The sequence below is a fragment of the Mobula hypostoma genome, chromosome 23 (assembly GCF_963921235.1).
Source record: "Mobula hypostoma chromosome 23, sMobHyp1.1, whole genome shotgun sequence".
NCBI classification, from domain to species: Eukaryota; Metazoa; Chordata; class Chondrichthyes; order Myliobatiformes; family Myliobatidae; genus Mobula; species Mobula hypostoma.
The window spans coordinates 10,423,624-10,447,746 of NC_086119.1; the positions used below are offsets into that span (position 1 = coordinate 10,423,624).

The 24,123-nt window shown below is 44.6% G+C and overlaps 1 protein-coding gene across 1 annotated transcript in view; it reads left to right on the top strand.

Annotated features, from left to right (window-relative positions):
* Nucleotides 1-24,123, top strand: part of LOC134336873 (multidrug and toxin extrusion protein 2-like) — a gene marked incomplete at its 5' end in the record, with an annotated part of 39,486 nt that overhangs the window by 8,298 nt on the left and 7,065 nt on the right. Inside the window, 10 exons of the mRNA XM_063031470.1 lie at nt 3,698-3,742; nt 5,265-5,362; nt 10,162-10,259; nt 12,884-12,997; nt 13,126-13,193; nt 13,707-13,815; nt 16,132-16,207; nt 19,392-19,464; nt 20,488-20,620; nt 23,584-23,678. Of these exons, the coding sequence (XP_062887540.1) occupies nt 3,698-3,742; nt 5,265-5,362; nt 10,162-10,259; nt 12,884-12,997; nt 13,126-13,193; nt 13,707-13,815; nt 16,132-16,207; nt 19,392-19,464; nt 20,488-20,620; nt 23,584-23,678 (909 nt within the window). The remainder of the gene's footprint in view (nt 1-3,697; nt 3,743-5,264; nt 5,363-10,161; nt 10,260-12,883; nt 12,998-13,125; nt 13,194-13,706; nt 13,816-16,131; nt 16,208-19,391; nt 19,465-20,487; nt 20,621-23,583; nt 23,679-24,123) is intronic.

The window sequence follows — 24,123 nt, forward strand, 5'->3', positions numbered from 1 at the left end:
AGGGGGAGGTGGGGCCTTAGCGGAAGTTAGAGAAGTCAATGTTCATGCCATCAGGTTGGAGGCTACCCAGACGGAATATAAGGTGTTGTTCCTCCAACCTGAGTGTGGCTTCATCTTTACAGTAGAGGAGGCCGTGGATAGACATGTCAGAATGGGAATGGGATGTGGAATTAAAATGTGTGGCCACTGGGAGATCCTGCTTTCTCTGGCGGACAGAGCGTAGATGTTCAGCAAAGTGGTCTCCCAGTCTGCGTCGGGTCTCACCAATATATAAAAGGCCACATCGGGAGCACCGGACGCAGTATATCACCCCAGTCGACTCACAGGTGAAGTGATGCCTCACCTGGAAGGACTGTTTGGGGCCCTGAATGGTGGTAAGGGAGGAAGTGTAAGGGCATGTGTAGCACTTGTTCCGCTTACACGGATAAGTGCCAGGAGGGAGATCAGTGGGGAGGGATGGGGGGGACGAATGGACAAGGGAGTTGTGTAGGGAGCGATCCCTGCGGAATGCAGAGAGAGGGGGGAGGGAAAGATGTGCTTAGTGGTGGGATCCCGTTGGAGGTGGCAGAAGTTACGGAGAATAATATGTTGGACCCGGAGGCTGGTGGGGTGGTAGGTGAGGACCAGGGGAACCCTATTCCTAGTGGGGTGGTGGGAGGATGGAGTGAGAGCAGATGGTATGAACATTGACTTCTCTAACTTCCGCTAAGGCCCCACCTCCCCCTCGTACCCCATCTGTTACTCATTTTTATGCACACATTCTTTCTCTCACTCTCCTTTTTCTCCCTCTGTCCCTCTGAATATACCTCTTGCCCATCCTCTGGGTCACCCCCCCCCCTTGTCTTTCTCCCCGGACCTCCTGTCCCATGATCCTCTCGTATCCCCTTTTGCCAATCACCTGTCCAGCTCTTGACTCCATCCCTCCCCTTCCTGTCTTCTCCTATCATTTTGCATCTCCCCCTCCCCCTCCAGCTTTCAAATCCCTTACTCACTCTTCCTTCAGTTAGTCCTGACGAAGGGTCTCGGCCTGAAACGTCGACTGCGCCTCTTCCTATAGATGCTGCTTGGCCTGCTGCGTTCACCAGCAACTTTGATGTATGTTGCTTGAATTTCCAGCATCTGCAGAATTACTGTTGTTTGCAATATTTCTATTTGTTGGCCTCCTGCAACAATGACCTTGCCTGCCTTATTGTGTGCTTTTCTGGTTTTCCCATGACAGTAAGGATGTGGAAACTTTGGAGAGGGTGCAGAAGAGGCTCACCAAGGATTAGAGGGCAGGTGATATAAGGAAAGGCTGGACACACTTCGGTTGTTTTCTCAGAAGTGTTAGAGGCTGAGAGGACAGCTGACAGAAGTTTATAAACATTATGAGAGACATAGAGGCCGAGTTTAAAGTGAGAGGGGAATATTTCAAAGGAGACACACAAAGTTCTGGAGGAACTCAGCAGGTCAGGCAGCATCTAAACATTTCAGGCCAAGATCCTTCATCAGGACTGAAAAGGAAAATGAATCTCAGGCTTGTATATATGGTAACATATACAGTACATACTTTAATAATAAACTTACTTCAAACTTTGCTGAAGGATCTCAACCCGAAATGCCGACTGTTTATTCCCATCAATAGAAGCTGCTAGACCTGCTGAATTCCTCCAGCATTTTGTGTGCGTGTGTTCAAGAATCTCTTGTGTTCAAGGGAGGTGTGAAGCATAATTTCTTTTACATGGAGAGAGGTGGATGTCTGGAATGTGCTGGCTGAGGCAGGTCCAACAGTGTTTAAGTGGCTGTTAGAAAGGTGCGTGGACGTGCAGAGAATTGAAGGGTATGTAAAGGGAGAAGTGATTACTGGGATAAGGCATCATGTTCATTTGTCCGGCACAGTATTGTGAGCTGAATAACACTGCTGTACCATTCAGTGTTGCAGATAGGGTAGACAGAATCTTTATCTCCAGGGTAGAAATATCAGATGTTGGAGGACACGAATTGAACGTGAAGTGGAGGAAGGAAGTTTTAAAGGGATGTGTGGGGAAGTTTTTTTTCCCACACAAGGAGTGGTGGGTGCCTGGAACAGGCTGCTGATGGGAGTGGTGGAAGCAGATTTGATAATGGAGGCTAAGAGTCTGTAAGTCTGTTCAAAACCCAGCTGGTTCACCAAACTCCTTCAGGGAGGGAATCTGCTGACCGTACACAGTCTACCCCATATGTGTCTCCAGGTTTACTCATTTATTTATTGAGATGTAGGGCAGAATAGGCCCTTCAGGCACAGTGACCTCCAATTTAATCCAAGCCTAATCACGAGACAATTTACAATGACCGATTAACCTACCAACTGTATGTCTTTGGACTGTGGGAGGAAACTGGAGCACCTGGAAGCAACCTACATGGTCACGGGGAGAACTTCTGAACAGCAGTGGGAATTGAACCTGGGTCACTGATACGGTAAAGCATTGTGCTAACCACTATGCTACCCCCAACACTAGACTGGTTGCCCGCTCAGCCTGGGTATTAGGGATGGAAGGGAAACACTGAGTGATTCTGGAGATTAGTGAAGGAATAAAAAGCAGATCAAAGCCTAAACTGAATTCAGGAGTGTGCAGGTAGAAGCCCGAAGGTCATCTGCGAGTCCCACCCAGGACTGGAGGTTGCATCTGAGGTTAAGGAGAGGAGGTTGGAAGCTTGATATCTCTGTGGCCAAGGAGGGGAGTTTGAAGGCCTAATGTCTGAGAGACTGAGGCCAAGGAGGGGAGGTTGGAGGGCTGATGTCTGAGAGTCACAGAGTCCAGTGCCAACAGAATTATTGGTTGTTAATGCAAACGATGCATTTCAGAGTGTGTTTCAATGTACGTATGATAAATAAATCTGGGGCAGCACAGTGGTGTAGAGTGGTTAGCACAACGCTTTACTGTACAGGCAACCCAGGTTCAATTCCCCCAGCAGCCTGTAAGGAGTTTGTATATTCTCCCTGTGACTGCACGGGGTCCATCCCACAGTACAAAGACATACTGGTTGGTAGGTTAACTGGTCATTATAAATTCTCCCGTGATGAGGCTAGGATTAAATTGGGGGATTGCTAGACAGCGTGGCTCAAAGGGCCGGAGGGGCGTATTCTGCACTGTATCTCAATAAATAAATCAATATGAAATGTGAACTACAGCAGCGAGAGTAATTAACCTCTGGAACATAAAGCTAGTCTTTTCAATGAGGACCTCCTACAAACTACAGAAGTCCCTTACCAGCATCCTTTGGTAGAGGAAATATACTGTCTTTAGTATTACCACCTACCTCCCTGATCACCGACTGTATCCTTACATTAGCTCTTAGTAATTCATGTATGAGGCAGGTCTCAGTGAACACAAACACCTGACAATATTTCACAACCTGCTGAAGGGTCTCGGCCCGAAACATCGACTGTACTGTTTACCATAGATGCTGCCTGGCCTGCTGAGTTCCTCCAGCATTTTGTGTGTGTTGTTAATACTTCACGTGTCTTCCTGCCTAAAACCCCCCGAAGCCTCTCTGTGTCCCCTTTGCCACTTACACTGCTCAGCGTCACCGGCAAATCGGATACTGAGGCACTGAGATTTTCCAGTGAATAGACAGCGGGTTGGGAGTGTTACTGTCGCTGCTGTTTTTGATGTGTGCCTGGGGGACGGAGTGTTTGCCTGCCCTGAGGTTTAACCACTGTGTCCCTGTTGCGCAGGCTGTATTCCTGTATCAGATCCAGGTCCGCTATCTCCAGAACCAGGTATGCCTAACAACGCTGCTTTTAAACTGTGGGGATGTTCTGGGTCTGAAAGGCCTAGATAGAGTGGATGCGGAGAAATGTTTCCTATAGTGGGAAAGTCTAGGAACAGAAGGCATGACCTTACAATACCAATAGATCAGAGATGAGGAATTTCTTTAGTCAGAGGGAGGTGAATCTATGGAATTCATTGCCACAGACGGCCGTGGAGGCCAAGTCATTGGGTATATTTAAAGCAGAGGTTGATAGGTTCTTGATTAGTAAGGGCATCAAAGGTTACGGAAGAAGGAAGAAGAATGGGATTAAGAGGGATAATAAATCAGCCATGATCAAATGGTGGAGCAGACTCGATGGGCTAAATGGCCTAATTCTCCTTCTGTGTCTTCTGGGCACACGTCCAAAGACTTACCAGTTGGTAGGCTAATTGGTCATTGTAAATTGTCCCATGATAAGGCTAGGGTTAAGTTGGGAGCTGCTTGGGGTGGCATGGCTCAAAGGGCAGGCAGGGCCTATTCTGCCCTGTATCTTGACCAATAAAATCAAAAAAAGAGTGCAGAAATAATGTGTAACAGCTACAGAGAAAGTGCAGTGCAGATAGACAATAAGATGCAAGATCACAATAAAGTTATCAGACTGCTGAATGGACTTTCTGTTTGGTTTGGCCTCACAACCTATATTTTATTGTTTTACCTTATTCTATCTCAATGCACTGTGTAATGATCTGATCTGTATGAAGAGTTTGCAGGACAAGCTTTTCACTGTAATAATAATAAACCAATATGGTCCATTCAATAGTTTTACAACAGTGGGGTAGGAGCTGTCTGTGAGCCTGGTGGTGCATGCTTCCAGTCACTTGTATCTCCTGCCTGATGGGAGAGGGGAGAAGAGAGAATGTCTGGGATGGGTGGGGTCTTTGATTATGCTGGCTGCTTTACAGAGGGGGTGAGAAGTGTAGACGAAACTTTTGTGAGATCTGATACATGGATTGGAGGTTCTCAGGTACTGCAGTCTGAGTTGTCATGGGCTAGACGTTCTTGGGAGTCACTGGGGGGTGTTGAATTCCTTCAAGGAGGCTTTGAAGTGCTGAATCCTCTGCTCTGTCCCTCTGGTAGCATCTTCCCAGGACAGAGTTTCAGGCAGTTGGTGCTCGATGTGGACTGTGCAACACAGCTGGCTAAGGATAGCTAGCAAGAAGGCCTTGAATAACAAACAGCCTGCCAGAGAAACTCACCAGGTCGAGCAGCGTCTGCGGAGGGGTTGGTGGGATGGAAAGGAGTTGTCAACATTTCAGGTCGAAACGCTGCATGGACTTAGACTGGGGAGGGGAGATGACTGGTCTAAAGTGGAGAAGGGAAGTGGGGAGGTGGGGGCAGAGTGGATTGGTGGTCTTCGGAGGATGTGGGCCACAGAGGGGCAGAGGGGAGGCCTGGACTGTCAGCCTGAGAGGCACTGAAAGGGCTGCTGGACATGCTGGTCAAACCCTGCTGCTCTCTGATGGGCACGTGTTTCTCTGCTCACTCTCCAGGGAATCATTATGCCCCAGGTACTCATTGGGCTGGTGACCAACGTCCTCAGCGTGATAATGAACTACATCTTCCTGATGGTACTGAAACTGGGCGTGCTGTGAGTATTGGCCGTGTCGCCTGTCAAAGATGAGTTTATTATCTTACTTACTGAGGTGGGGAGGGCTTTACCCGTGATGGACTATGGTGGCATCATGTATGCACAGGTAGAATGAAAAATCTTCTTGCAGTGGCATCAAAGGCGTATAAACTCAGATGCACAACATTCACAAAAAAAACATAAATTACACATAAACTACATAATTTTTACAACAATAATTCATTTTAGTGCAGCGATCAGAATAGTCATAGTGTTATACAGATGTAGTGATTGGGGTTGTGCCGATTGGTTCAAGAACCATATAGCTGAAGGGAAGTAGCTGTTATACAACCTGGTAATGTGGGATTGCAGGTTTCTGTACCTCCTACCTGAAGGTCCTCCAAGAGGACCACAACCTTGCCGTAGGGTTTGGAGGCTTGCGTGCCTCAAAGACTCGGAGAGCTGTGTTGGCTGGAGTCAGGGGCCTTGTGCTTTGGCTCTTGGTAGGGTCACCCATACCAAACAGGTCAAGGGGTTAACAACTCTGACTGGTAAAATAAAATTGTTACGGAAACAGCACCGAAGATTCCTTCTACATCTGAGTGCAACAGTATTCCTGAGTCTCCACCTGGGACTTGCATGAGTGACAGTAGTGAAAACCGAGACGAAGCTACTGGCACGATGAAGGAAGCCCTGAACACTGCCAAGACCAAGACCAAAGTTGGTTTTCACGGCCAAGCACAGACAGAGATGGGGGACCTTCATTGCTGCCCTCAACCCCATTGCAACCCTTTCCCTCTGCCTGAAGATGGCATGGTAGGGATCTTTGACAATGGATGATGTCTCTTTGAGGCAGTGCTTCGTATACATACTACTGATGGTCAGGAGAGATGTGTCCATGATGTACTAGATGAATCCACCACTATCTGCAGCTTTGTATGTTCCTGTGCATTTGACCTTCTGTACTAGACCATGACACAACCAGTCAGGACACTTTCAACAGTACTTCTATAAAAATTTGTTAGAGCTTTTGGTGACTAAACAACGTTTAATAAATGATGAATATTAAAGTGGGAATATTGATTTTTAATAAATCCAGTCTGATCATCAGAAATGATAGATGGTAAAATATTTTCAATCCTACGAGCCAGAACTTTGGATAGGATTTTAGTTTCAACATTAAGTAAGGAGATTGGTCTATACGAAGAGCATTTGGTTAGGTTCTTATTCTTTTTAAGAATAAGCAAAATAGAAGCTTCATAAAAAGATTGTGGCAACCTACCCAACTTAAAGGAGTCCGAAAAAACTACACATAAATGAGGTATCAGCAGTGAGGAAAAAGCCTTATAAAATTCTGCAGAAAATCCACCAAGACCCAGAGCCTTCCCCAAGTACAAGGAATATACAGCCTCAGCAATTTCCTCATAAGAAATAGGTTGATCCAACTGTTTTTGGTTATCAACAGAAAGTGTAGGAATGTTTAATTGGTCTAAAAAATTATTCATTACAGCATTATCTTTAGGAGGGTCAGAACTGTAAAGTTTAGAATAAAATTCTTTAAAAATATCATTTATTTCTACATGGTCCATTGTCCTACCACCGTTGGCTTTACAAATTTCTTTAATTTGCCATTTAGCTATAAAGGCTTTTAACTGGTTAGCCAATAATTTATCTGTTTTGTCTCCTGGATATAAAATTGACTTTTATCTTTTGTAAGTTGAGTTTCAATTGGCTATGTTAAAAGAAGATCATATTTAGTTTGAATTCAACACATCTTTTTTATAAAGCAGGATCTGGAGCCAAGGCATATTTTTGGTCTAATTGTTTTAACTGATTAGCTAACTCGATTCTCTATTAGTTTTTTTCTTGACACTTGCAGTATAGGAAATAATTTGACCTCTAATAAAAGCCTTAAAGGCATCCCATCTAATAAGACTAGAAGTCTCTTCCAAAGTATTCTCTTCAAAAAAAAGAATAATTTGTCTCTCCAGAAATTTTAAGAAATCTTTATCAGATAACAAAGTTAAATTAAAATGCCAAGATCTGTTTGTTTGAGGAAGACCAGGGAGATTTAAAGATAAAAGCACTGGAGCATGATCTGAAACAGCAATTTCTTTATGTTCACAGGATCGAACTGAAGGAATCATTTGACTATCAATAAAAAAGTAATCAATCCTGGAATACATATGATGGACATGAGAAAAAAAAATGAATACTCCCTATCTAGTGAATATAAAAAATGCCATACATCAACAATACCACATTTCATTAAAAAAGATTGAATAAACAAAGCTGATTTATTAGGTGTCACTGTTTTAAAGGATAACCTACCTACAACTGGATCTAACCAGCAATTAAAGTCTCCTCCCATCACCAATGAGTAAAGGCTCAAATTTGGCAGTAACAATAAAAAACACTCAAAAAATCCTGGATCATCTGTATTCGGAGCATACAGATTAGCAAATATCATTAATTTATTATCAAATTTCCCTGACACTATGACAAAATGCCCATTAGTATCAGACACTACTTCATGTTGGACAAAGGGAACTGTATTATCCATAAAGATCGAAACTCACCTAGACTTAGCCTGGAATGAGGAGTAAAAATGTTGTCCATTCCATCTACTGAAAAGATGTAAGTTGTCACATTTACGTACCTGTGTTTCTTGTAAAAAATAATTGGTGCCTTAAGTTTTTTAATATAGGCAAAAATCTTATTCCACTTCACAGGATGATTTAATCCTTTCATGTTAAGACTGAGTAAGTTAATATTATAACCCATTATTAATACTATTTAATAAAGAAATTAAGGTAATAACCAGTAAAATAAATATTAAAACCAAACAATAAGCCTTGAAATAGGGTAACCAAGCAGCAGATTTGGCTAACATCCCACAACAGCTCACAGAAAAAGACACCTCCCCCCTCCCCCTCCCACCAAAGTCAGAAGGCCAGCCAAAAGAAGGCTGGCAGCTATAGCTAATTACATCACTCTCCCGAAACAACCTGCTGGATTTGACTCCTAATTAATTCGAAGGTCAACTGTGTTCCAGGCTAGTCTAAACAACGGCCAAAAAACAACTTAACCCTCGTAACAAGAACACAAATAGATTAATGTTTCAAAACAATAGAACGAAAAATACCCAAACAAGCCATATTGATTAAAAAACCTCAAAAAAGTGTATAAAATAATAAAAAAACTTATCAAAATTCATAACATATATTCACACTCGGTATTAACTCATTAAAATCTTATTCTCTAAGTGAAGTAATTTAAATCACGAGGAAGTTTAGCTGCGAAGGTTCACCAAAAGTAAGAGAAACAATTACTCATATAGCAAGATACTAAACAGTCAACTCATTGTTTTTAAGAACTCCCGGGCTTCTTCACTTGAGCGAAACCATTCTTTAGAACCATCTTGCAGAGTGATTCTAAGACGAGCAGGATAATGAAGAGACGGCTTTAAACCTTTGTTAAAAAGCTCCGACATAACCTTTTTGAATTTAACACGCTCATTCATGACCTCAGGTGAAAAATCTTCGACAAACCTAATCTTCTGATCCTTGTAATCAATCATTCCCCTTTGACGAGATTCACGAATTAAACGTTCCTTTGTTTGAAATTCATGAAAACGAATTATAACCGATCTGGGTTTGGCTCCCAGAGGTGGTCTGGGCACGGGCGATCAATGAGCTCGGTCGATCATAGGTGCAAACGGTAAGATTTTAGGAAATAGTTGTGCCAAAAGGTTTGCAAAGAATTCAGTAGGCTGATCACCTTCCGTTAACTCTTCAAGACCCAGAATTTGTACGTTATTCCTTCTACTTCTGTTTTCTAAATCGATAATCTTCTGACTTAATTTCTCATTAGATTCAGATTGCTTTTCACAGAGCTTTTGTAGATCATCCATTCTTACATTCAAAATCGTCAGAGTTTCTTCATTTTCTTCAATTCGTTTATTGTGCTTAGTTAAGGTTTTTTGAATAGAATCCAATTTTGCATCCATTAGTTTAACTTCAGATCTAAGTTACTGGAACTCATCAGAGGATTCTTTTCTGTGTTTTTGAGGCAAATCTATTATAGAATCCAAGGATGCAGGAGCCTCTTCTTCTTTTTTAGTACTTTTGGCACCCCTTGTACTCATAGTACTCATAATAAAAATATCACGTTTAAAAGTGAGGTTTCAAAACAGAGGTACTATAAGGTAAAATATTAACAAAATGCAGAATAAAGTGATACAATTACAGAGGAAGTGCAGCGCAGGCAGACAATAAGCTGCAAGGTCACAACGAGATAGGTTGTGAGGTAAAGAGTCCATCTTATCGTACAAGGGGATTGTTCAATATTCTGTAACAGCAGGGTAGAAGCTGTCCTTCGGCCTGGTGGTGCCTGCTTTCAGGTACGTGTATCGTCAACCTGATGGGAAAGGGGAGGAGAGATAATATCCAGGTTGGGTGGGATATTTGATTAGTTGGCTGCTTTCCCAAGGCAGGGAGAAGTGTAGACAGAGTCCATAGAGGGGAGATAGTTTCTGTGATGTGCTAAGCTGTGTTCACATCTCTCTGTGCAGTTTTTTTTGGTATTTATTTAATTTCTTTCTTTCCTCCTTTCCTCCTTTGTCCCTTTCCTTCTTTCTTTCTTTTCTTTCCCTGATAAATTCCATGATTTCAATCCTGACCTCACATTTTTTGGGCATTGACCTGTGAACTCTGAAAAGGCACGTTTCTGTTACCCACGTGACTGTGCCTGACGAGCAGTGTGGACACGGTAGCTGATGGGTGACTCTGTGACTAATCTGTCCACTCCTTTCATTACAGGGGCTCAGCTTGTGCCAACCTCATTGCCCAATACTGCCAGATCGCCTTTCTGCTTGCCTACATCAGATGGAGGAAGTTATATCTCCACATCTGGGGAGGTAACTCAGCCTCTCCAGAAACTCTCCCCACAGACTGACAGTGAGGGCTTCAGCAGAGGGTGGTACCTGTCCTTTGACCCTAGAAGGCTAACAGGAATTTGGATGGTCAAAATCAGGGGAGGGTTAACTAGACTGTGCGTTTTCAAGGGCAAATGATTAATTATAAGTAGGAAACCATCCTCTGGGACAAGAGTCGCAGAACGGGGCTGCTTAGAGTAAGCCAACACAGCTCAAAGGGCCAAGAGGCTTCCTCCTCTGCTTTAGTGGCTCTGTAAGAGGGAATGATCTGAAGTTGAAAGAACCAGGCAGAAAACATCGGATTGTTACTGTATCCTGTCTGAGTCACTACCATCCATCCTTAATAAAGTCTCAGATCTACGAGACTCCAGAGCCACAGAAGTGTAGTCAAAGTGATGGATGTGGGTTCAGTTGCAACAATTAAGAGAAGTTTTGATAGGTACATGGATGGGAGGGATGATAGGGTGAAGAGTGTGTTTGATAGGGTGAAGAGTGTGCTTGATAGGGTGAGGAGTGTGTTTGAAAGGGTGAGGAGTGTGTTTGATAGGGTGAAGAGTGTGTTTGATAGGGTGAAGAGTGTGATAGGATGAAGAGTGTGTTTGATAGGGTGAAGTGTGTGTTTGATAGGGTGAGGAGTGTGTTTGATAAGGTGAAGAGTGATAGGATGAAGAGTGTGTTTGATAGGATGAAGAGTGTGTTTGATAGAATGAAGAGTGTGTTTGATAGGATGAAGAGTGAGTTTGATAGGGTGAAGAGTGAGTTTGATAGGGTGAAGAGTGTGTTTGATAGGATGAAGAGTGTGTTTGATAGGGTGAAGAGTGTGTTTGATAGGATGAAGTGTGTGTTTGAAAGGGTGAAGAATGTGTTTGATAGGGTGAAGAGCGTGTTGGATAGGGTGAAGAGTGTGTTTGATAGGATGAAGAGTGAGTTTGATAGCGTGAGGAGTGTGTTTGATAGGATGAAGAGTGTGTTGGATAGGATGAAGAGTATTTTTGATAGGGTGAAGAGTGTGTTTGATATGATGAAGAGTGTGTTGGATAGGATGAAGAGTATTTTTGATAGGGTGAAGAGTGTGTTTGATACGATGAAGGGTGTGTTTGATAGGGTGAGGCCAGTGTTGCCAAAGGGATAAGCTGCTGAAGATGTTGTGAGGGAATCTGAGTGAGATAGTGAGAGAGATATAGAGTTAGAGAGGGAGGTTGAGTGAAAAGGAGACAAAGAGTAGATAGACAGATGGATAGACTGATAGATAACTATACAGATAGATAGGCAGACAGATAGATGCATAGATAGACAGATAGATAAATAGATTGATAGAGAGATAGACAGATGGACAGACAGGTAGCTAGATGGATAGATGGATAGACAAACAGTCTGACAGATGAATAGATAGAGGATATGAACAAAAGAATGTAAAAGCAGTGAAATGCAGAAATGTAGAGACTTTCTGTCTCAACAAGTCCAGTGAACAAAGGGGAGAGAGAAGAGCTGAAGAAATATTGCAGCAGTTTTGTTTACAAACACGGAAGTGAGTACCCAAAGCTCCAGAAAGCTGTAACTTGCCCAGCCAGACCGTGTACTACCATTTCTTGGGGTTGTGTAGGGTGTTGCTATAACAATGCAGGAAGCCACAGGCTTGCAAGTCAGAGTAGCTGGGTGGAGGGGGAAATAGAGAATTACACTGAGAGGCGCCGGGTTGCTCCACAAGGCTGAACACTAAGGTTTTGCAAAACAGGCACTCTTGTCCCTGTATGGCCTCTACAGTGTGATGAACTGTAATCTGACCTCAGAAAGACATGTTATGTTACTGTGGCTGACCGACAGTAAAGGTTAACCTCGCCTATGAAGCCCTCCTTTCGGGGACATAACTGGGATCTGGGGAGATGGGGTAGAAGGGATTGATCTTCTGAAGACTTCATAGGCCGAATGACTTCCTCCTGTGGATTACTGTGGTTACGGGGCTGAGGAGTGATGAAGCATAGAGCGGGTCAAGAACTTCCTGGGACGAAGGCCTTTATGGGTCAGGGTGAAGGGTGAACAGGACCAGTCAAGTGTTAGGGCATGCGGCAGCAGAGGCTCAGGGGAGGGGAGGTGGGGGGGGAGCAGGGATGCATGACAACACCCAGGATTGGAAATGACAGGAGCATGGACGAGCCTACTCCGCCATTCCAGCCATTCCAGCCATTCCAGCCATTCCAGCCCAGCTGATTTATTATACCCCCTCGATCCCATTCTTCTGTCTTCTCCGTGAAACCTCTGACACCCTTAGTAACCAAGAACCTTTCAACCTCCACTTTAAACATACCCAATGATGGGCAGTTAAATGGTGGCTCAGCCTGCAAGAAATGGGTGTATGCGTGCACATGTGTGTGCATATGTGTGTTTGCGTATATTCCTGCTTGCATGCATTTGTGTGTGCATGCATGTGTGCATGTATGTTTGTGTGTGAGCATGCACAAATATGCGTGCATGTATATTTGAGTGTGCATGAGAGTAGGCTTGTGTGCATGTTTGTGTTTATGTGTGATTGTGTATATATGTATTTGTCTGTGTGTGTGTATGTATACACGCTTCGACCCAGTACAATGTCTTGCTTGTGTCCATAGGGTGGACAGTGGACTGCCTACAGGAGTGGGGCCCTTTCCTGCAACTGGCCATCCCCAGCATGGTCATGTTTTGCATTGAGCTCTGGGCTTACGAGATCGGGTCGTTCCTGGCAGGTAACCAACTCCAGGCCTGGGAGAGCGGTGCTCCAGTGCCTGATTCTCAATGTCCGCTGCAGAATTTCAGGGACCGTCAGATGCCAGAAGTCCTAACAGTGAGTGCCTCTCTCCCCCTTCTCTCCCAGGGCTGATCGACCAGGTTCAGCTTGGGGCACAAGCTGTTATTTTGCAGTTCTTAACGATCTTGTACATGGTGAGTATGCACCACATAGTTACCCCATCCCCCTCTCTCCCTCCAATGCTGGAAGTTCAGCCCTTCCCCCTCCCTCCCTCCATTCATCGTTCAGCCCCATCTACCCCCTCGCATTAGGAGGGGGGTTAAGAATTTACTTCTTGGAGAGTAGGAGACTGAGGGGAGATTTGATAGAGGTATAAACAATGATGAGGGGTATAGATAGGGTGAATGCCTGCTGGATTTTTTCCACTGAGGTTAGCTGAGACTAGAACTAGAGGTTATGGGTTAAGGGTGAAAGGTGAAATATTTAAGGGGAGACTCCTTCACTCAGAGGATGGTGCAAGTGTGGAACAAGCTGCCAGCAGAAGTGGTGGATGCAGGTTTGATTTACATTTAGGGGAAGTTTGGACAGTACATGGATGGTTGTGTATGGAGGGCTATGATCTGGGGGCCGGCTGATGGGACTGGCTGCTGGAGGACACAGAGCTTTAGCAGTTCCTGTTTAAAATGAGTTGTCCTCCCGCCTTTCAGATTCACGTTGGCATTGGGATGGCAGCTGGGGTGCGTGTCGGGGTGGCACTGGGGGCAGGGCTCCCACAGCAAGCGAAGGTCTCCGCACTGACTGCTTTGGTTTGCACAGGTGAGTGGTGTGAAACTCCGACCTGGTGGCTCTGTATGTGTGCGCGTGTGTGTGTATGCACACGTGTGTGAGAGAGATCACATGCATGTGCATGCACGTACACACATATCATCGAGGACATCTTGAAAAGGTGATGCCTCAAACAGGCGGCATCCATCGTTAAGGACCCCCACCACATGGGATAAGCCCTCTTTCCTCTCCTCAAGGAGGAAGTACAGGAGCCTGAAGACTCACAATCCACACATTAGGAACAGTATCTTCCCCTCTGCCATCAGATTTCTGAAAAGCAATGAACCCACAAACACTTCCTCAGTATTTATTACTCTTTTTTGCACTTATTTAATTTATATATAAATATGCGTATTATTTATAGTATATTTGATGTATTGCACTGTGTGTTGCTGCAAAACAACACACTTCATGACATACTGTATGCAAGTGGTAATAAACCTGATTCTGACTGATTCTGATTGTTGTGTGCAGGTGTAACCAGCCATACCTGACCCAGACGCATATTCTGACCATTTCATTATCTCCCTCCGTGATTCATAATTGTGTTCATTACTCTGGCTCTCTGCACTATGTTCTCGCCTTATGCCAGATCCTTTCATCCCCATAATATCCAAACCTTCGTGTTCATTAACTGACCCCAGGCTGGGGTCCTTCAGAAGCCAGGCTGGCTGAGGTGCAACATGTTCACATTCCTGAGGGTCAAAGGTCTCCAGATGTGTTTTTTTTTACACAGAAAAATCTGATAGTTTCGTGTTTCAGATTTATTTGCTTGAATTTAAATTGCTCAGTTGTCATGGTGAGATTCAAACACATCTTCAGGTTAAAGCTCCAGAACTCTGTGGACTTAACCACAGCACTATTACACCCTCAGTGGCCACTTTATTAGGTACAGGAGTGTACCTGGTACCATGGATACAGGAGTGGAACCCAGTGTGATCTTCTGCTGCTGTAGCCCATCCACATTAAGGTTCAATGTGTTGTGCATTCAGAGATGCTGTTCTGCATACTACCGTTGTAACGTGTGGTTATTTGAGTTACTGTCACCTTCTTGTCAGCTTGAACCAGTCTGGCCATTCTCCTCTGTCCTCTCTCATTAACAAGGCGTTTTCACCCACAGAACTGCATCTCAGTGGATTTTTTTTTTGTTCTTTGCACCATTCTCTGTAAACTCTACAAACTGTTGTGTATGAAAATCACCGGAGATCAGCAGTTTCTGAGATACGCAAACCACCCTGTCTGGCACCAACATTCCACAACGAAAGTCATTTAGATCACATTTCTTCCCCATTCTGATGTTTAGTCTGAACAACAACTGAACCTCTTGACCACATCTGCATGCTTTTATGCACTGAATTGCTACCACAGGATTGGCTGGTTAGATATTTGCATTAACAAGCAGGTGTACAGGTGTACCTAATAAAGTGGCCACTGAGTGTACAATGATGCTGTGGCTAAGTACACAGAGATTTGGATCAACACACATAAAAGTTGCTGGTGAATGCAGCAGGCCAGGCAGCATCTACAGGAAGAGGTACGGTCGACGTTTCGGGCCGAGACCCTTCGTCAGGACTAACTGAAGGAAGAGTTAGTAAGAGATTTGAAAGTGGAAGGGGGAGGGGGAGATCAGAAAAGATAGATGAAGACAGGAGGGGGAGGGATGGAGCCAAGAGCTGGACAGGTGATTGGCAAAAGGGATATGAGAGGATCATGGGACAGGAGGCCCAGGGAGAAGGAAAAGGTGGGGGGTGGGGAAGCCCAGAGGATGGGCAATAACGGATGGGGTACGAGGGTCCCCCATCATTTTGGATCTCCCCCTCCCCCTCCCATTTTCAAATCTCTTACTAGCTCTTCCTTCAGTTAGTCCTGACGAAGGGTCTCAGCCTGAAACGTCGACTGTACCTCTTCCTAGAGATGCCATCTGGCCTGCTGCGTTCACCAGCAACTTTTATGTGTGTTGCTTGAAATTCCAGCATCTGCAAATTTCCTCATGTTTGAGAGATTTGGATCATTGTATTTCTATCAGTCCATCTCTCTTTTCATTTGTTTCTCCCACTATCACCTCATCCCCCTCCCACCCCACTTCTCTCACTTCCTTTCTCTCTATAGAGGTGCGACATCACCTCCTGGCTCTTGAACTCAATGCCATGACTATTAAAGACCAACACACCGCACACCTTCTTAACCACCCTATCAACGTTGAGGGATCTCTGGGCAGAGGATCCCTCTGTTCCTCCACACTGCTAAGAATGAAAATGCTTGACAATCTGTTTATTTCCTTTAATTCTCTGTGTGCTCTTTGAACAGGGTGTGTGGCTCTAATTCTCATGGCCCTCCTGCTGTTGCTGAAGGACGTTATACCCAAAATCTTCACTAATGATCGGTACGTACAGCTTACCGAGAGGAAGGAGGGACAGGTGTGATGGAGAGTGTCCTGGGGCCACCCAGAGCCTTTCATGGCGTACAAAATGTCCTGGGAGTGCTGTAACTGTTGTAATATACACAGATGTTTGTGCTGATAATTCTTGTGTCAAGTTCCAGATCAAGTTTATACCATTCAACCATATACATGTATACAGCTAAATGAAACAATGCTCCTCTGAACTAAGGTGCAAAACACAGCGTGTATATCATTTGCAGCACATAAAATAATATTAACTCAAATATATTAACAGATTAAAAAAAGTATTCTGTAGATATACAAGTTAACAAAGTGCATACACAACATATAGTTAAATATACAACGGTATTACTGTTACTGGCGCTGTCATAACTAATATGTGCTGGGGCCTGTTTCAGCAGGCCTGCACAGACACGCATCTCTCAGTCTCCTCCCAACTAATAGGAGTCACCTGCCGCTCATTTCTAACACACAAAATGCTGGAGGAACTCAGCAGGCCAGGCACCATCTATGGAAAAAGGTACAGCCGACATTCCGGGCCGAAGCCCTTTGGCAGGTGCTCAGATTTCCAGTACCTGCAGATTTTCTCTTCTACTCTTTTCCACAGATGCTGCCTGGCCTGCTGAGCTCCTCCAACGTTTTGTGTGTGTTGCTCGGATTTCCAGCGTCTGCAAATTTTCTCTTTGTTTGTGATTTGTCTCATTTCTAACTCATCACTTGCTGTCTATTTAAACCCAGCTCTCATCCACAGTCCTTTTCACCCAGTGAACCATCCGGACCCAACCAGTTGCTCCTAGCCTTTAGTCGCCTGTTGCATGTAGCATCTGTTCCCTCGAGTTTTGTGGCCCCTTGTGACTTGTTATTTTGCATCTGGTTTTTTTTTGTTGTAATTTTGTCCTGTGAAATCGTCATTGAAAATTATGCTTTTTGTTATGTTTGTACTGACCGAAATAAATTTCATCCATTCATTCATTCATTCGTCTATGTATTATTAAAGTTATCGCACACCGCTGAATCATCTCTGCTGCACTGCTTTTGGGTCAGGCTTCCTCTACATTCCCTGACATGTTTCACCATGAACACAGCATCAAGCTGACACCTTCTCGACCCCCTTAACCAGATCCACAATGCTGACGTTACACGTCCTGGTGCAGAGTGATTTGTTTCTGTCAGCTCCCCTCTCATTCTTCCAAACTCTAGAGAGTGCAGGAAACAACAGAGACTGCAGATACCGGAGTCTCAAAATGCCGGAGACACTCAGTGGGTCAGGCGGCATCTGTGAAGGGAAGTGGCAAGTTGACATTTCATGTCATGACTCTTCATCGGATCTCCCTCAGATATCCATCATCCAGATCCCAACATCCCAAAATCCCATCATCTCAACGTCCTTTGCTCCTGTCAGATTGACTGGCTTGCTCTCCACTCCACATTGACAAATGCAGTACCATGGAAACGTCTTAGGCACCCTAGCTACATATATACATAATATACATAAAAGAATGTATATATTTTTATGTACACTCTTTTAGGAGCCATGTATCTATTTTCTGTTTGCATTGTATTTTGTGTTGTGCATTCATTATGGGTTTCAATAATTTGATACATGGGTTGGGGCACGGTAGAAGCAAATGAGTATAGTTATGTATTTATGCTTTGTCCTAGTTAGTTAGTTTAGTTGATGGGGTGCGAGCCGGGGATGATTTTTTTTTTGTTGATTGCTAATTACTCTAATTCCAGTATATTGTTAATTTAGTTTTGTAAGATTTTCATCGCTACAAGATCATTCGTCTTTGCTGGTTTCGTAATAACTTTTTTCAGCTTGGAACTCAGTCATTCGTCAATGCGTCATACAGTGTCAATTCCCTCAATGAAAATCAGCCGCTTTGGTTTGTTTTCAAGTAACTGCTACAGTGCCTAAGACTTTTGCACCATGCGATAAAGAGCTAAAAAAATTCCAACAAATTTGACATTAAGCTTTCTTCTCCTAATCCATGTTGACTCTGCCCACTCCGGCTATTATTCCTTAAGTGTCCGGTTGCTTACAACGTAACAGATTTCCTTGTTATTCATTGGAGGGGGCGAGGGAGGAAGAATGGGAGTCATGGGGGGGGAGCAAGTCTGCCTTCATGTTGAAGGCTGTTGGTAGTGGGCAGGAGTGGAAATGCAGGGCTAAGGAGAACGTTAAACAGATTTTATTGTTGCTGCAGGAAGTTATCATAGTCATAGTCATACTTTATTGATCCCGGGGGGAAATTGGTTTTCGTTACAGTTGCACCATAAATAATAAATAGTAATAGAACCATAAATAGTTAAATAGTAATATGTAAATTATGCCAGTAAATTATGAAATAAGTCCAGGACCAGCCTATTGGCTCAGGGTGTCTGACCCTCCAAGGGAGGAGTTGTAAAGTTTGATGGCCACAGGCAGGAATGACTTCCTATGACGCTCTGTGTTGCATCCCGGTGGAATGAGTCTCTGGCTGAATGTACTCCTGTGCCCAACCAGTACATTATGTAGTGGATGGGAGACATTGTCCAAGATGGCATGCAACTTGGACAGCATCCTCTTTTCAGACACCACCGTGAGAGAGTCCAGTTCCATCCCCACAACATCACTGGCCTTACGAATGAGTTTGTTGATTCTGTTGGTGTCTGCCACCCTCAGCCTGCTTCCCCAGCACACAACAGCAAACATGATAGCACTGGCCACCACAGACTCGTAGAACATCCTCAGCATTGTCTAGCAGATATTAAAGGACCTCAGTCTCCTCAGGAAATAGAGACGGCTCTGACCCTTCTTGTAGACAGCCTCAGTGTTCTTTGACCAGTCCAGTTTATTGTCAATTCGTATCCCCAGGTATTTGTAATCCTCCACCATGTCCACAGTGTTATTGAAAGTGCCTGAAGCTAAACCTATGGACTTACTTTCTCAATATTTATTGTTTATTTATTTATTATTATTGTTTCTTTCTTTTTGTATGGCACAGTTTGTTGACTTTTGCACAGTGGTTGAATGCCCAAGTTGGTGCGGTCTTTCATTGATTCTATTATGGTTATTCTATCATGGATTTATTAAGTATGCCCGCAAAAAAAAAGAATCTCAGGGTTGGATCTGGTGACGTGTGTGAACTTTGAACTTTGAACTTTAAAACTTTATCCTTAATAGGCAAATTATTGATCTGGTTTCGAGCATAATACCGATCCTAGCTCCTTTCCACCTGTGCGATGCCATAGGCACGGTAAGTCACTCACATGCCTTATGTTGCGGAGTATTTACTACAGGGGTAAAGTCTGTTCTGGGCTGAGTGGGATGGGAGGTGACCATGCCCGATCCCAGGACAAGGGCTCCCCTCACTGGCTAGAATACAAAAGAGTCCAGTAACAGAACACACCCCAAGTCCCGTCTTTTTGTGTTTGCCCAAGACTCCTGAAACTTTCCAGTAGTGACTAGAGAGAGATGTTGGTGGTGTGGTGTAGGACTGCCAGCACTTGGTGAATTGGTTTATGATTGTCACGTGTGCTGAGGTACAGTGAAAAACTGTTTTGTGTTCCATCCAGATAGATAATTTCATTGCACCAGTACACTGAGACAGCACGAGGGATAATTATAACAGAATGCAGAATTACAGTTACCCAGAAAGTGCAGTGCAGGTAGACGATAAGGTGCAAGACTTCTTGCATCTCTTTCATGGCAAGTTTCATGGCATTTTGCCACATTCACGGCTCTACCCCAACATACACTTCCTTGGAACACACTGGGCAGCACAGTAGCGCAATGCTACCGCTCGCCAGCTACCCAGTTTCTATTCCCACCGCCGTCCACATGGGTTTCCTCCCACATTCCAAAGATGCACGGGTTAGTAGGCTAATTGGTCACGTGGTTGTAACTGGGGTCGGGGGTTGTTGTATCTCTGAATAAACAAATAAAATGCAAAATATTTCATGCTTATACAGTTCTAAGAGGACCAAAGTTCAACCTTTGAAAACTACTATTCTAAATCTAAATATTGTTATGGCCCACTGGTAAAAACAGTCCTCTGGGATATGGGTGCACTGATGTGGGTGGTGAATCTGTGGAATGCATTGCCACAGATGGCTGTGGAGGCCAAGTCTTTGTGTAGTGGAGGTTGACAGCTTCTTTATTAGTAAGGGTGTCAAAGGTTACAGGGAGGAGGCAGGAGAATGGTGTTGAGAGGGACAGTAAATCAGCCTTGATCAATTTCACCCTGATTATTAAGGTCAAAACTTTTGCCTTCCCGCAGGGAGTTGCCGGTGGGATCATCCGAGGAATTGGAATGCAGAAGATCGGAGCTATTGCTAATCTAGTGGTGTACTATGTCATTGGGATCCCTGTTGGAATTTCATTGATGTTTGCTGTAAAGCTCGGAATTCTCGGTGAGGAGTTGAACTTAAATGCCCCATGTCCCCAGAACCCTTTATAAAATCAACCAGGGGAGTGGGGGTTGTGCCATGGTTACATGTTGTCCCATGGTTACGCGATGTCCCACGGCTAGATGTAGTCAGGCATACACTCTCCTGAGAAACAAACTGAGCTGTGAGCTGTATGTAGATGGGTTGGCCTATTGCTCCGCATGGTTTAGCTGTGGCACCTTTGGAAAATGGTGTTGGAGCCTGGAAAACCCAGGAGATGCCAATGTTAATCAAAATTGGACTCAGATTCATTTACCTATCAAATGTACATGAAAATATACAGGGAAATGCATCGTTTGTATTCACAAGCAACACAACCTAACGATGTGCTGGGGCAACCCGCAAGAGTCATCAAGCCAGTGCCAACATAACATACCCACAAGGAACAACGAAAGATAAACAACAACAAAACAATAATAGCAAAACAAGCCTCTTCCCCACCCTCTCTCACACACACACAAACAGTCCTCCGGCCCAAGGACAGGCCACTCCCAGGCCTCCAGCCTCCAGTGGACTCATGCGCGTGCAGACTTTGGATCTTCCACTTCCGCTGTGGACTCACGGACTCGCAGACCTCGGATTTTGGACGTCAGACCTTGACTTCCAGACTCGGTATCAACCCTAGGACCCATCACTGATGGGACCCTGAACTCCACTGATGCTGGCATTCTGAACTCTAGGTCTCAAACTCCGGACTGGCTAACTCACTGACCTAGGGGGCCACTGGCCCTCGTGCCTTCTGCCGGCATGGACCTCCAATCCCAGTACTTCTGAGCTGGGGTCCACCAGCCCTTGGCCTCGCTGCTTTTTGCCCACAGCCCTTGCTGGCCCGATATCCATCCACAGATGTTCTAAGTCGCACATCACATCAATAGCCTTCAAACGTGGTATGCAGAGTGGAGGCATAGTCTGAAGTTTGACTCCCCCACATCCCTGACTCTAAATCCTAACCTGACCCATAACTCCCTGTGCTGTCCCCAAAGCCATTCTTACAAACCTAAAAAAATACATCCACATCTGAGCTGAGACCTCAATGCTCGGCACCATCTTGACTAGAAGTCCATGTTAGAAAACCCGTCGTACTATCCCATCGCCTTGTCCTGAAAGCAGGATGGAATAGTTAGCACTTTCTTGAATGAGTTCACATTCAACAGCAACTTGACAAGCAGCTCAGCATGTTAGCATAGAATATAGAATAGTACAGCACAGTACAGGCCCTTCGGCCCACAATGTTGTACCGACCATCAAACACTGCCTTCCATATAACCCCCCAATTTAAATTCCTCCATATACCTGTCTAGTGGTCTCTTAAACTTCACTAGTGTATCTGCCTCCACCACTGACTCAGGCAGTGCATTCCACGCACCAACCACTCTGAGTAAAAAACCTTCCTCTAATATCCCCCTTGAAATTCCCACCCCTTACCTTAAAGCCATGTCCTCTTGTATTAAGCAGTGGTGCCCTGGGGAAGAGGCGCTGGCTATCCACTCTATCTATTCATCTTATTATCTTGTACACCTCTATCATGTCTCCTCTCATCCTCCTTCTCTCCAAAGAGTAAAGCCCTAGCTCCCTTAATCTCTGATCATAAAGCATACTCTCTAAACCAGGCAGCATCCTGGTAAATCTCCTCTGTACCCTTTCCAATGCTTCCACATCTGTTCTATAGTGAGGTGACCAGAACTGGACACAGTACTCCAAGTAACACACATCAAAGTTGCTGGTGAACGCAGCAACACAGGCAGCATCTCTAGGAAGAGGTACAGTTGACGTTTCGGGCCGAGACCCTTCGTCAGGTCTTCCTAGGGATGCTGCCTGGCCTGCTGTGTTCACTAGCAACTCTGATGTGTGTTGCTTGAATTTCCAGCATCTGCAGAATTCCTCGTGTTTACAGTACAGTACTCCAAGTGTGGCCTAACCAGAGTTAATGTCCAGTCCACCACTGTAAGCATTCACTCTTTCTCCAGTGATGCTATAGATTCCATCAGGTGCTCTGTAGTCACTTACCATCCCCTTAGCCAGTGAACTACCATTTCTAGAAGGACAAGGCTAGCACCTCCTTGTTTTCATCACTGACTTGGAAATTATTGGCTATTCCTGGGCTACATGATTCTGTCCGAGGTGGGTCCTGCTCTGACAAGTCAACTCTTTTTCTTTCTCACTGATGCTGTCTGACCCACTGAGTTTCCCCCAACATTTTGTGTGTGTTAATCTGGACTTCCAGCATCTGCAGAATCTCGTGTGTTTATGATTTCCAAGCAATGTTGTCTTTGTACCAGATTCTTGATTATGCACCCTCAGCCAACACTCATCCCTTCCCTGAAGTTAATTGCCCGTGGAGCTTCACGGCTGTCATCAGCTGCACATGGCAAGGCACTAATGGGTCACCCGATCACTCCTAACCCACATCTGGGATCCACCTCCTTGCAGTATTAGAGCACTGCAGCATAGAAACAAGCCTTTCAGCCCATCTAGTCCAGGCTAGCCTGGTCTTCTGCCTAGTCCCACCTACCTACACTCAACCATATCCTCTCATCCATGTACCGATCCAGACTTCTCTTAAATATGACAATTGAACCTATCATTTCCACTGGCAATTCGTTCCACACTCACACCATCCTCTGAGTGAAGAAGTTTCCCTCAAATTCCTTTCCCCCTGAACCTATGAACTAGTGTCACCCAACGTGAGGGGGAAAAATCTGCAGGTATTCACCCAAATTCTACCCCTCATAATTTTGTATACCTCTATAGGATCTCTCCTCATTCTTCCTGTGCTCCAGGGAATAAACTCATAACGTATTTATGTGTCAGCAACATCCTCGTACATTCTCTCTGCATTCTTTTGAGCTTATTGATATCTTCCCTGTAGGTTGTCTACCTTTTCCAGTAAACGTGCTTGCCAACTGAGCTCTTCCTGTTTCTTCCAGGCCTTTGGGTGGGATTGGCCGTCAGTACCTTTCTGCTGTCTGTTTTCGCCTTGACGGTCATCTTCAGGATGGATTGGACTGCAGCAGCAGAAGAGGCAAGAGCTGGTTTACTGATGTGTCAGTAGTTCCTGTACTTGGTGACTGCGTGACGTAGAGGGGGAAGGAAGGGAGTCAGCACGGCTCGTCCTGTTGAGTCGGCGTTGAGCATGTCGTGGGAGAATCAGTGGTAGTTCTACTGAAGCTCTGCCCACACTACCCTGAGCTTGTACACAGGAGGGAGAGGCATTTCCTGTCTGAGGGTTGATGCACTACATAACCAATGAGACAATTATGCGGCAGCTTCAATGTTGCAGCTTTAAGGATACTTCTAGGGAGGGGTGCCAAGACAGGAACAGGCTCCAAGCAAAGACAAAGGGCAAAGACCAATATTGTGAACTGTGAGATATTTTTTAGAGAGGGAATTCTGCAAAACAGGATTAATTACAGAATTTAGGGACCTGAATCCGCAACCAATAGACTCACTTCTACAACTTACATTCC